This window comes from Cloeon dipterum, chromosome 4 (genome assembly GCF_949628265.1).
Source record: "Cloeon dipterum chromosome 4, ieCloDipt1.1, whole genome shotgun sequence".
Lineage (NCBI taxonomy): Eukaryota > Metazoa > Arthropoda > Insecta > Ephemeroptera > Baetidae > Cloeon > Cloeon dipterum.
Genome location: NC_088789.1, coordinates 24,728,195 through 24,742,370, shown reverse-complemented (window position 1 = coordinate 24,742,370; position 14,176 = coordinate 24,728,195). Strand labels below are relative to the sequence as shown.

Sequence of the window (14,176 nt, the reverse complement as noted above, 5' to 3'; positions counted from 1 at the left end):
GAAAAAGCTTTAATGCATTGAAATAACTGCTTTTTGTTGGAAATGTCCACGCATTAAAATTAAAAAGGCTCTTGTTTGGTGGAAAGTAAGCCTCTGAATTTTCCAGAACTAGGAATATCCATTTAAATTAGGTGCATGCGAAATTCTTACCGGAATTTCCAGCATAAGAAAAAAGAAGACGAAAACATGACAAAGAAAACTGCAATCAACAAATCCAAATTTGATTTTAATCCCATCGAATGAAATATGGGCATGTTTAAAATGGCAAATCAGACAACAATAAGTTGAATTAAATTGCAAATGGACAGGTTTTGATTTTGAAACCTCTTCACAAAAATGGTTTATCATGGTTATTTTGGGCAAAATCTTTATTTTTAAACAAATTGACTCAAAAAATACAAAATTCACCCCATTATTTTACGTTTTCCAAGCTAAAAAATGTACGGAAATAGGTCATTGTTTAGCTAATTGCTGTAAGATTTTACTCTCCCATTCACGTCCTTTTTATTTCCATGCCCGACTCTAATTAAATTTCTTAATGGACAGACAAAAGAATCTCCTGGATTTTGATTAAACTGGATAGGCTTAAAAAATTGTGTTCATCTCAGTTCAAAAAATCCCATTTGTTTACGATAACCTCTGACAAAAACTTACTATTTTAACTTATTCTATTTTTTAAAAATTAAATCGGTATAAAATTGACTCAGTCAATCAACTAAAATTCCCAAGCATACGTGCAGTGTATACACAGCTTCGGGAAACAACCCTGAAATTCGCCAATTGGTCGGAAATAACACCGGAAATTTGGAAAGAGCGGCAAATAAAATTTTATTGCTTGACATTTACCGTTTTTACGCGTTGCAAAATCGACAAATCCCAGTTTTAAAAGGGTACGTCCATTCATTATTATTGCTTGCACTGCTCTTTCATTGTGCGGCAGCCGCAATTACAAATTTTGCGGACGGAACGAGCAGCAATGTATCAATTCTGAACGAGCAGCGTGTGCGTGCATGCCGAGCAGCGTGTTTGCCTTTTTTTCCGGGCGGATGGATCGCGAGCGAGCGCGCGCGGAAAAGTAAACATTGCTCGAGTAGAGAGTGAAGAGTATTAAAAAGGACGGTGTAGCGACAGCGCTGTCATTTCGAGGGCCGGCTGCAAGTGATGGTCAATAACGGGCCGGCCTGGGCATGGGCATGGGCATAGGAAAAGGCTCTCCGATCCGGCCGGATTGTATCATATATCACGAGCGTGATCCTCTCTCGAGCGGCCGGGCGCGTCACTCGATAAAAATTCATGGGCAGAACGAGGCGAACGCATGTGTGTGATTTGCATCAAGGCCGCGCAAATTGAAAGGGAGGGTTTGGCGTAATTCACAGGATTTGACCGCGCGCGCAGTTCACAATTTATCCTCGGCCGACTGCACATCTGCCTTTGTTTTACGACTTTCTCGCGCGGAGAACAGAGAAAGTGGATTCGTCGGTTTGTATAAGACGGGAGCGTTTACTTTGTCCGGAAAGATTTTGTCCGAATTGTCGCGAAGAAATGTACAAATTGAAATTTTTCAGTGTTCAAAACCGACGTTTTTCTGTGGCAGCTACCATGTTTGTAAATCCAAATGAGCTTGAAACGTGACGTTTTAAGCATAACCGCATTTTTTTGGGAGAGCGATTGTTAACTTAAACGATTATATTACTAAAGACTTATTAGAGGTTAGTAGCTAAAAAACTGATATATGCCATGGCTGTGTATTACATGTTTCCATACTCTTCCATACAGTATGTACCACGCGTCTCGTTTAAATTTTCTTTCAAATAATGAAACATTGTTTTAAAATTCTCAGTGATTGAGCTTTTTTATTTTTTTGATTAATTCTTAAAAATATTATATAAAAATAAAAACTTAAAAAAAATAAATGTTAAATATTTTCCAAATTATTGAAAATTTGTATTTATCAAAATAAAATAAATTTTTGAATAATTACAAATAGAAATATACATGTTAAGCAATCCAACTAATTAAATTATTTTTTGTTAGTAATTTTGGCATGGAAATTTATTCTTAAATTTTTCTTCCGCCCAGAAAATAAAATTAATTCAGATTTTCCTGCTAATATTACTCTCCTGAATTTCCAAAAATCGAACTATTAAACCTACACATTTTCTTAAAATGATGAAAATGCTGGAGTTTCGACCAGGAAATTTACCAATTTGTGAGTCTATTCCTTCTTGCCTCAAAAAAAATAGACGAGTTCCATATCAGTTTTCCAACAAAATCTTTTTGGACAGTGAATTTCACCCCTGCAAGACGGATTCAAGCGTATGGGCACCTCCCGCGTGAATTTTCTGCAAAAGGGAATTGCTAATGGCGCTCGGCGGCAAAAAGCTCGCTTGAAAAACCGACGGCTCGAGGCAGGCAGGTGAGGCATTCAGTTCCCCTCGGTTATGCAACCTGTGTGACGAAGGTGTGCACTCGAGGGAAATACACGTAGCACGCAGCACAGCCCTTGTCCACTCGGCGTGTAGTGTGTGTGTGTGTGTGTGCGCAGTGCATAGTCCTTCACATGCAAATAGAAGAGAGAGTTGCTCGGTTAAACTTTTGCGATTGCTGTGCTTGGTGCCCTTGCCCCGCCACTCCCCTTCTCTCATTACGTTTAAAAAGTTGCTGTGCGAGCTGATGTAAACATGCGCCTCGGGGAAATTCGAACCTAATGTTTGAGTCAACAGTGAGAAATTTTTGCCTGTTTGTTTATGTTGTGTACATGCTGGAAAAGTTGAAACTGCTGATTTTTCATCTCTATTTCCGAGGCGTATATGTAAAATATTGATTTTTTTCCTCCCCCTTATCCACAATTCTGGAATTTTTATCTTAAAAAAATAATTGTAATATTGAACTGTGACAAATAATTGTTGTAAATAATCGTCAAAACGTGTTTAGATTTATTTGTGAAATATTTTTCACCCCACGTTGCATAATTCATAATAAAAAATATACATTCACAACTAGATAATTTATTATTATCGAATGGATCAGCTCTGCCCATATTAATTCAGGGTGGATTAAATTTATTTTTGAAAGAAAAAAAATAAATATAGGCACATTCTTCTGCTTCAGTGCGGCTATTTCAACCCCTAAAAACTTGATCAGCAGAACTGTACCTAAAAAAGAATTTAAATCAAAATTTTTGTTTTAAAAAGACTTTAAATTGGATGCAGAAAATTTATATTTAAAATTGTTTTTGGAAACATCTGAAAATAGTGCCTTATTGGAATTTCGGGAAAGCTTTTTAGATTTGCATCCCAAGAATGAGCACAGCATAGAGTGAACATGAGTTTTGGAGAATTATTTCTACATCTCACAAAGCAGTTGCATTTACGCCATCGTCTTTTATTCTTCACTTTATATTTTGAACTTTTTTTATTGTATTTTGCAAAGCGGTGAAAAAAATGTTTGCGAAACTGCGACCAGCGCATGTTGATCCTAAGCAATTAGTGCTCTCTCTAATGAAAACCCTTGACTTTATTGACGTGGTAGGTAACTCAGAATTCTTTAATTTGTTTGAAGTCAAACAGTCGAGACTGGATGTGAATGCAGCTGCCTCGGTGAGCCAGGATTTAATAATTATATTCGCCCGGCTGTAGAAATTTCCTGTGAAATCCACACGTTGTACAAGCCAAACCGATTACGTAACGAACACTCGAGTTAAACCCTTGAAAATTTTCCTCGTAAAAGGAACAATACACGGCAGCACGGGCTTTGCGTTTCCTCGGTGCAATTAGCAAGCAAATTAAGCCAGGATGCTTCGGACGGATCCTTTGTTGGTGCTCTCGAAATTAGCGCGCTAAAACAAAAGCAAACTGCAGTGTGTTCTTATAGCCGGAACCAAGACGTGCCTAGTATTGGCGCTATTTGCACACCGACCGACTGCACCCACTTTTCGCCGCGACAAAGAAATGAATTTCAAAGAGGCGTGCTCCACTTATGCATGCAAACCGTGCAGGCTGGTTCGCCGGCAGAGAGTAATTTTGCCGCGCGTTGTTTTCTCGCTGTGTGTGCTGCACTCGAGTGAACGACTCTCATCCCCGCATTTGTGCAATACACCCCGCACCCTCGAGGAGCAGAGGCCTCCTCCGCTCCGTGTAGGTGGTGTGTGTGGGCGGCTAGCTGGCTGGGACAGGTGGAGCGAAAATGGCCACGGCTGCCGCAGCGAAAAGAATTTGCATTGCACATTTTGTGCTGCCGCAGCGAATTTTTATTGGCACATCGAGCTCATTTCATTTTCTAGAGTGTGCACTTTGTTGTATATGCGTTTGTTCTACGGCATTTTTATTTTTAGTTTATTTGTTATTTCGGGTTTGAATTAATTTAGTTGAGAGGCAAGCTCATGGAAAAAATATTATTTTTCAGAGAAAATTGCGACAGATTTTCACCTGATGAAATTTCTTGGGTTGGAGGCCGAAATCAGAATTTTCAACGAATTTTTCACCAGAAATCAGTCTTTTCTTTTGGATTGCGTCATCAAAATTTTTTCGGGTAATTTTAAGACGTCATTTTTAAAAAAATAAGCGTGTGTAAGTGTACTTTAGATTCCTCTCGTTAAGCCCAATCGAACTAAGATCAAATACGATGTCTTACGTAAATTTATGAGGTCACTTTCGTTACTTTGTGGTTTTTAATTTAAATTTAGGAAATTAACTCGGGCTTTTTTAATTTTAAAATATGCTCTAAAGCTGTCACATAACAAGTGTGAGCTTATGTGAAAATTTTATAGTGTTGTTTTATTTTGTTTTCGATAAATTCCACTTAAAAACTGAAAAAAAACAGAATATCGACTTTTTCCGTGTTTTGTAAACTATTTTCTACTCCAAATCTCGAGTTGTAACCATCAGAATTGCAAAATGTACCCACCATCAGACTCGTCTTGATCTCTCCTGACAAGCTGAATGGATTAGGGGCGCTTACCATCCACCCCTAAATTTCTATATCACAATAACCCCATTGAAAAAATAAAAAAAACTTTCATAGCGCTGGAAATGTTTAGAATTTTGCATTGCGTGTCAAAAGTATACACTGTTTTAATTTTGAAATGAGGTGTATGGGTTGGTAAGTTGATTTTTGGATAATTTAGAATATTTTGCAGCCCAGAATATGTTAAAGTTTTTGTTGTTAAAATTGCAGTAGGGGATTGAATACAATCTTCAATGCATTTGTAAAAAGAAAATAAACTCACGGCTTTCTGAGCTAATTAGTGTTCAACAAGAACATCACACTGATAAATAGTAGTTGCAGTAAAAATTAAATTTGTAATTCAACTTTCCTTCCCTGACGGTTGGCGTGATATTGCGATACTCTTTCTTGGCATCAGGGCTGAGTTGCAGCAAGATGTAATAGTGTTTGGCAACGTTGATAAATAAGTCGTCTTATCTCATTAAATATTTGCATTCGGTAATTGAATTCTCCGTCACAGTTGCACAAGCTGCACGGCTGACATCAAAGAAGCCCGTGAGTAGTGCATGCCGCCCGCTCGCCGAGTTGCTTCAAGTCGCCTGCTGCTCCTATACACAAGTATACATTATGTACCGGGTCGGGCGAGTGAGCGAGCGGAGGGAAGAAGGAGCGAAGAGATGCATCACGCCGCGCGCGCGAGAGCATCAAAGTGTCGGCAAGCCGGCTGTATACTTTCTACTTGCTTAACCCTTCACACCCTCTTGAGAACGAACACGCGCCGTATTTGTCTTTAGATTGGAAGCGAATTTCGCAAAGCGTGTTGTTCAGTTTGATTCTATGCCGAGAGTGGCTGCTGGAGCCACGTGTGTTCCCTGCGATGTGGCGGGTGTCGAGTGAGACTTTAATGAATTCAAGTTGTCTGCTTGTCACAGGCATAATTGTATCCCCTGCGTCCTACATGCGATGTGACACTCACAATATTATACACGCGACGACTCGGTCTGTTCTATACTTCTTCGCCCTTTTTAATAATGCACGTGCTTCACACCAAATCATATGACACGTGAAAACGTCACTCTTGGCATTGGTTAGTTGCTAATTTCTGCTGCGTTGGCTGGAAATTAATTGTATTTCAAATTCGTGATGCTTCTCAATTCCTTCATGAACTTTGAACTTTGTTAGGGCTGTCATTAGGAGGCACTATAATCATATATGAAGATGTTAAACGAGGTATTATTTTTTTAGATATCATAGCTTTTTGAAAAAAGAGGTTATTTGAGGGGGGAATTAAAGAACATGGAGTATTTTTCCAACTCAAATATTTTTTTTACTTGAAATGAGCACATATTACGCAATTTTTAGACTTAGAGCCATACTCTAAGTCGTCTAAAACCGATGTTGCCTGCGTTTTATTCGCGCAAAATAGTCTACATTGTAAGCGCATATATTTCATAATATAATTAACAAATACTATTTATTTTAACAGTATTAATTCAAAAAATATAAATTTTGTTCGGAAATCTGTTGGTTCTGGAAGTTATTTTTTTATTTTTAAGAGATTTTAACAATTTGGCCTTTACTTGATTTCAAAGGAAAATATAGTAACGAAAATTTAACTTCAATTTTCAATATTTGCGCAGCGTTAATAAGTCATTGTATTTTATAAATTTTTTTCGGAAAAAGATGGATGAGCCAAATATGGGGAGTACTAATATTATTACATTTTACTTTGTAGCAGACTCAGGCAATAATAAAACATATTATGCGTTCACTTTTTCGTGATAGGTACTGCTTTAAATTTAAATATATTTAGTAAGATATATTTAAAATTAAAATTTGCTATACTCTGAATTTTAAAATTGTAACAGTCAAAAGCGTAATTATATAAAATAAAAAATAATTAATTTATTATATTAAATAAATATTTAACTAAATGAAAATAATTATTAACGCTTAAAAATGGAAAACAATATGCGTAGCTTAGGTAAAACCTAACATTTTCTTAAAAAGTATAGTACATTTTACGTTCCAAAACAAATGGATCAAGTTATGTGACCGTAAATTTTGCAAAATATAGAACGAGATTTCATTTGAAATTCGACTTACTAGGATTTTGTAGAGTACTTGTCCGTGCAGATTGATTATGAAAAAGGAAAAACAACAATATAAATCTTAATCATTTTTTTGCGTCATCTCTTGACAGCTTACGCAATTAGCAAACGCAAAAAGTCACGATTAAGGCTAATGCTCCAGTAAAAATTCAGAGAAAAATTGCCAGCGATTTTTCCATGCCTGATGAAAGTCATTAAGGCAGTTGTGGATGTGGACGCACCGTTTTGAATACAAAAGCGTGATTGCATGGAGTGAAGAAAATTAAGCGTGACTTCTGGCGGCCATTCTCAGGTGAATAATGACACAATTTAAGAGTAATTTCGTCGTCGAGCACGCGGAAAAGGCAAAAACAGTTCATAATTCATGCTTTAATATAAGCAGACGCCGTTGAACAAACCATTAAAAGCCTTAATATTCCTGTGCGCGCCAACGTTATGCATAATAATGTACAGACCAATTTCCTGAGTTATCTGAAATTTCATCAGCGCAGCGCAGGGCGGAAGAGCTCTTCAGGCGAAACTTTGAATGTTTATTTCTCGGTGAGCCGTTCTTGAATAAATCAATTTCGTCGGCCTAGCATTTCGCCTGACTGGCTGCTGCCTGCGGCGAAAAGTTGCTGTTCACATTCGGCTGCATGTATGTTTCCCGTTCGCCGTTTTGCGATTTAGCCGAGTAAGCACTGCTCGAGTGGGTCATCGACATCGGTGTATTACCAACGAGCCTCGTATAGCTGCCTGCTTCCTCTTCTTCGATGTGCGTTTGCTGGGTCGTCCGTCTCATTCAGCTCGAGTCGACTGGTTTGAGCCCCGTCAAAATCCGGCTGCTGCTAAAAGTGACGGCTGACGTGCAACTACTCCATTTTGCAAATGAGCAAGAAGCCTGAGTGCCATGCGCTGTCAGAACGTCGCTCTTTGACTGCTGGCCTGAATCGTAAACAATAATCACATCACGCTAATTACATTCACTGTTTCTTTACCGGGGGCTAAATGCAACTGTTATGTTCGCTTGTCTGCGAAATTGGCAACTTTCCATGAAATGGAATTCATAATTACTTTGTTTCTCTAACAGCCCGTTAGATAACGACGGATTTTCCAATGAGGTCAACTGCTTGTGATGTTACCCTTTTTGCAAACAAAACGGTCGGGATGAAAATATTAAAAAAAACTTTTTGCTAAAATTTGGAGTTGGAATTCGATATTCCATTTCTATGTAGTTAAAAAAGTGGAATAGAAATGAAATAATGAGTCCAATTCAAGCACAAACATGGGAGCGGATTACGGCACGGAATTTTAGCTCGACCTTGAAACACTGTACAATGCTAGCCTTATGCCCAGCGTTGCCATTTTCTGTCAAGGTCGAGTTAAAAACGGTGCCGTAATCCACCCCTATAAGGATTTGAAAATATAATCCATTTTTGCTTAATTTACTCGATTATTTTAGTAAACGTATTAGCACAAAATATAAATAATAATTTTTTCAGTAAAAAAATCAATACATTAATTAGTTTTTAACCACTGAAAATTTCATTTATTTTCCCAACTGCCCTTAGTGAAATAGCTAACCACTTAAAACGAGTAATAATCGATTCCCACACGAATTGACTGTTGGAAAAATGACTGATTTTATAGCAGATATTTATTATAAGATCAATATAAAAACACGCGTCCGCCGGGTTCTCTGTGTAAGCGTCAACAACTGGAATAGGTTGCAACTCGCGGGAATTTTAAAAAGTGGCCGTTGATGTTCTCTGGAAAACGCGGGGAAATAATAAAATCCAACATTTTCTGGGTTTTTCCTGTATAAAATCTTGATTATATATTTGACGTATTTAGTTTGCGGAAATCATAAAAAAATCGATTTTGAAACTATACTGCGTTAAAGGGGGCGGATTACGGCACGGAATTTGAGCTCGACCTTGAAACACTGTACATACAATGCTAGCCTTATGCACAGCGTTGCCATTTTCTGTCAAGGTCGAGCTAAAATCGGTGCCATAATCCGCCCCAACATGCTTAGCCCCATGATTTCGTATTCATTTAATTGATCAACGTCGAAGCAGCTACAGTTACAATAATTAATTATCTGTCATGTACATCCCTAGAAATAATCATCATTTAGAAGATCAACTAAGATTTTTTTCTTTTAAAAACTCAAAAGTTAAATTTAATTTAAAAATGACACAATAGAATTATGCGGCATCAGGTATAGTATCATTTTCGAAGCTTCAAATTAAATTTTCATAACGTATAAGGTGAGGTGACATCCAATGATAAATGCCCATTTATGCAACGAAAAGAATTTGCAATTTATGAATCATCCAGCTGAGCCATAAATCGCTCTGATTTATGCCTAGCACCATTTTATTTATCCCTTGCATCTCTTTGACAGCGCGGAGGAAATTCCACGCGTATGTACCGCGCTGGCTTCTATAAATAATTCTGCTCTCATTGTTGGTCTCGAGATCTCCTTGGACGACAAAGAATTACGTGTACACGCCAAAGCTTGTAATTGTTTCAGTCAACCCTCAAGTCGAGAAGAGCTCGATTCGCAGCAAATTCTCAGAGTAAGAGGATCTCGTGCCTCTCGAACCGAAAATATCCAGAGAGGCATTGTTTGGAGGAAAAAGCTCGACGGAACTTGTGTATCTTCGTGTACGCAACGAGTGCTCTTCCTCGCGTCCTCTGCTTTCTCCACTTGATATTTTTCGATCATACAACCGGCCGAGATAACGGAACAATCACCTTGAAACAGGAATCTAATTTTTTCACGATTGGAAGTTCTGGAAAGCGTTTTTGTTTCGCTATATTTTGCTATTTCGGTGTTTATTGCAGACGTTTATCAAAGACGTCGCTTTTTTCCACCACACAAGAACAAAAAATGTATTTTTCTTTTATTTGATGCCAAGATAATACACCAGTCACGTTTTCACATCATATTTTTTAGATGATTTAATTTTAATTATCAGCAACATTACAATTTTAGTTTGTCTGCAGATAAATTTCATCATTTATAATTTACAGTACTTTTAAAGCACCAGATTTGTACGATGCGCAGGTATGGCGTTGGCTGGGGTGTGGTGCTTTGAAGCGGCAAATGAAAATGTGGTAAAGAAGCGGTTTTCGTTCATATTATGCTATTATTTGCATAATACGAATTAATTACGTCGATCGGATCGGAAAAAACACACGCAAACCTTGCACAGAAAACATAATAACTCGAATATTTGCACATTTCGACGCCATCTTGGATCGGAACAGTGGGAAAAAAATTGCTACACACGTATGGTCATGCTGTTTTTAAAGCTTTTTTACTGTTCGTGAATAAAATCAATTTCAAACCCATAAAACATTATCTAATATAAAATGCTTTTTTGATTTCGATTTTTAAGGTTTTGTGAGAAACCTTAAATCCACGAACAGGTAGGATAAAATTTCCAACGAGTTCACTCGCAGGGCATTGTTTTGTCGATTTTTCCGAGCAAAAAACTGCACACCCTGTCATGCACGAATAAATGTACACGTGTACGAGTTGGATTTATTGCTGCACTCCACCTGCAGTTCCGTCTGATATTAATTATTCCTATTATTGCTGTTGCCGTGCGCTTAATCGATGTAATTCACGGCAGGCAGGAAAACAAACGCGGCCGCTTCCCCAAGGATGGCCGGCCGGCCATGATGGAGCACCGCAGGGAAAATGCTTTTTTGATGAAGCCAATCATTGCGCCATAAACGTCACGACCCGACAAGATTTATTATTTAGTTGTTGGTCTCTCGCAGACTTGTTTGTGCATGTTTTTTTTCAATTATATTAAAAATGCGGGACGCGTTTTTCGGCCTCAAGAGCCGCACAAAAAATAGCCTGCAAACGCGGCAGCTTTTATTTGGTCCGCTGGGGGCGATTCGCTTCACCCTCCTCTCCTCGCCGCCTTTCGATCAAGCAGGTGCATTTGATTTGTTTGATGATAATGCTGCTGCTGCAGGGTGCACGGGACCTTGATTTTATGGTCATTTAGGGGATGGGAACTCAAATTGAGTGATAGAAAAGGCATGTTACTCTGCTGTAATCGGCTTATTTTTGGCAGTGCGGAAAGAAAAATTTATTTGATGAAGTGAGGCTTTTGATAGAAAGAATTATCCGTAAGGATTGTAAAAAATCTTCACGCCGTTAGACCTTTCATATTAGCAAATAAAAACTCACTTTTTCACAGCGGGGGCCAGATGTGCGGTAAAATTGGTTCGCCCTACGCAGATCCAAGATGGCGTGTGAATGTGGGAAACAAATAGCTCTATTTGGATTGCCGTACGAGAGTCAAGAGTTTGTTTTTACGATCCAAAAGACACAAATTAGCACAAGTAATGTAAATTATGTCACAATATCGACGAAAACTTGTTTTTTCGCGCATTTTCACGTGATCGTTTTTTCGCGCCATACTCCATTGGTCGCCATATCTGCGCGTCGCACAAATCTGGTCCCTGCTGCTTTTTCATTAGACAATTTAAAGATTTTGATAAGTTTTTGCCAATAAATGAGAGCACCATTTTGTAAATTCTATGTTATTGCTTTGTTGACCATAATTTATATAATATGAGGTTTTTTACGTTTATTATTGTTTATTATTCCATGCGAGATAGGAAAAGTCCCAGATAATCCGTCATTTTTTTCGCCAAATGAAGCGCTATAATAAACCGAGAGTTAATTTCCCTTGAGGATTGACGCCAGCTGGCGCATGAACATGGTTCGACCGCTTTCTCATCTCGTGTGTTTGCACATTGGCAACACAATTACAACAACAAATTCGCCGCAACTGCAGCCACAAAGTTGATACACGCTCGTCCAGATTACACAATATGCAAAGCGTGCAGTGTTAGCTTTCGCGGTAGTGCATGCCAGTGCGAAAAACAGCAGTTTCTTGCTTTATCATTGCGGCGCGCGGGCTTATGCCTGCGGGGAGGCTGTCCGCCGCACGTAATTTACAAGCTGCCGGCGGCTTATTACCGAGAGCTGCTCTGCACTCTGGCCGTAATAATAAAAGCAAAAAGAAGTGCAGCTAAATTTTTGATGCGAGTGAATCGGCTCGTTTGCGCATGCAAATGTACAATTGTGCGAGATAAAATTGCCATTGTGCCTCTGCCGTGTCTGCTCATATTTCGGCCCGGCAATGGGCGAGCACGGACAGGAAACGGCGCTGCGCGCATGCATTATTCATTCAACTACTACTGCTTCCTTCAGCCGCTCCTCTTGCTCTTTTTGCAGATTCCGAAGAGGCCGAAAAGCCGGTCAACGGCTCCGGCGTGCACTTCTCCACCCACTTCCCTCGCTCCAGAGAGGAGAGGCGGATGATCGACATCACCAGGGACAAACCGATCAAAGTCACCGTGCGTGTCGTCGTCCCTGTCAGGGACCATCCTAAGGTAGGACATTTTTCCGCCACGCCGCCCGTCAAACTCGGGTGCGGATTTTGCAATGCAAAACCTCTGTATATTAGATGCCGGGGATTTCGCGTAATAATAATGCCGACGATGACTTGCGGAAAAAGCGTAGTAGAGTGTCCTTCCAGTTTCAAATCCAAAGCTTTTATTGATTTATTCATTTCATATTTTAAAATTCGACAAAGTTTTACAATTTCATTGTCGTGTCACTTCAAGAAAGAAAAGCATTCAGTGTGTAATTTTATTTTTAATTCTCGGCCCTCTGTAGAAATAAGTAAAAATTAAATTATTTTCATTACTTTGTTTAATATTTTTGTCTATTAAGTGTAAATATTCCTTTTTAAAAAACCTGTAACAACTTAAAACCATTTCATACTATAAATGTTTGTTGAGATTTTTTCTACCATCAAAATTTATTTGTGGACACACTGTGTATCTGGATTTTGTTTTTTTGATAATACAAAATTGTCACTTTGTTCAATTAAGATTTTTTAAGATTTGATTAGAATTCCAGCATGAAAACCAATTTATTTTCTGCAAGACATGCAGCGGATTTATTACAGTCACAACTTCCTTTGCTGAACGCAATCTAATTGCATGGCATAGGATTAGAATTCATTCCTTGTTTTCCCTCGCTGAGAAAATTGTGGTTTCTTGCTGACGATTACTTTCCTCCGTTTGAAGAAGAGAAACTTGTAGAAAAGCTAACGAAAGACATAGGAAAGTTTTCAATTCAATTTACGTTGGGTGCAATGCAAAAAACGTACACACAACTCGCTAACAAGAGCATAGAGTAACTCGACTAAAAGTACGTCAGCTGCTGAAAGTACTTTAACTCTCCCAAGACTAAATATTACGCAATTGTTCGAATGCGTCCTTTGAAAAGGTTGGAATATGGAACGAAATGAATAATTTAATAGAAATGAAATGAAACAACTTGAAATATTATAACTTTGATGTCTAGTTTAAATATGTTAGATCAAAACTAAAACTTATAATTAATTATGAGCAAGATAGATTTGTCCCTGTAGTAACTTAAACTAGATTTAATAGAAAAATAGTGGTCGATAAACTTTTTTGACATGTGCTTAAATTTTTTAGACTTATAAGTTTAATGAAGAATCAAAGTTTCAGTGATTTTCCAATAAAAACATATTTAAAACAAATATTTTTCATTTTCCAAGAGATAAAAGGAATTTTAAAAATAATTGTGTCCATTTATTTTAGCCATGAACTGTTGGAAAAAATAGAAAAGTGTACAAAATCAATTTCAAAGCAAGGGAAGTCGTGAAAATGACGGTCACCCGTCGAAATGAATGATACAAAATGTTCAAATTTGCAGAATTTTGTTAAAACTATTATATCATTGCAATCTCATTAACTAGACACATTGTATTTGCGATGAATAAATTATTTATTATTTAATTTAAACAGAAAATATGTACACTCAAATGACGTATTTTTCATTGCAGCTGCGTCTCAAAAATTAATTTTTTTATTAATTAAAATTGTGAAAATATGGAAATCATATAATCAGGATATTGGAAAATTTCAAGATATATCTACACTGCTTGAATATAAGAAGATGAAAATGTCAAACGATATTTACGCAAGAGATAACATTTTAAAACCATGAACACAGGCACGCAATTTCTGCGTACATGAGCCGAAACAGAGCCATTTCTAATTTC

General features: G+C 37.8%; 1 protein-coding gene across 1 annotated transcript in view; it reads left to right on the top strand.

Annotated features, from left to right (window-relative positions):
- LOC135942607 (KH domain-containing, RNA-binding, signal transduction-associated protein 2-like) overlaps positions 1-14,176 on the top strand; it is a 161,965-nt gene that overhangs the window by 61,754 nt on the left and 86,035 nt on the right. Inside the window, exon 2 of the mRNA XM_065488803.1 lies at positions 12,310-12,467. Within this exon, the coding sequence (XP_065344875.1) occupies positions 12,310-12,467 (158 nt within the window). The remainder of the gene's footprint in view (positions 1-12,309; positions 12,468-14,176) is intronic.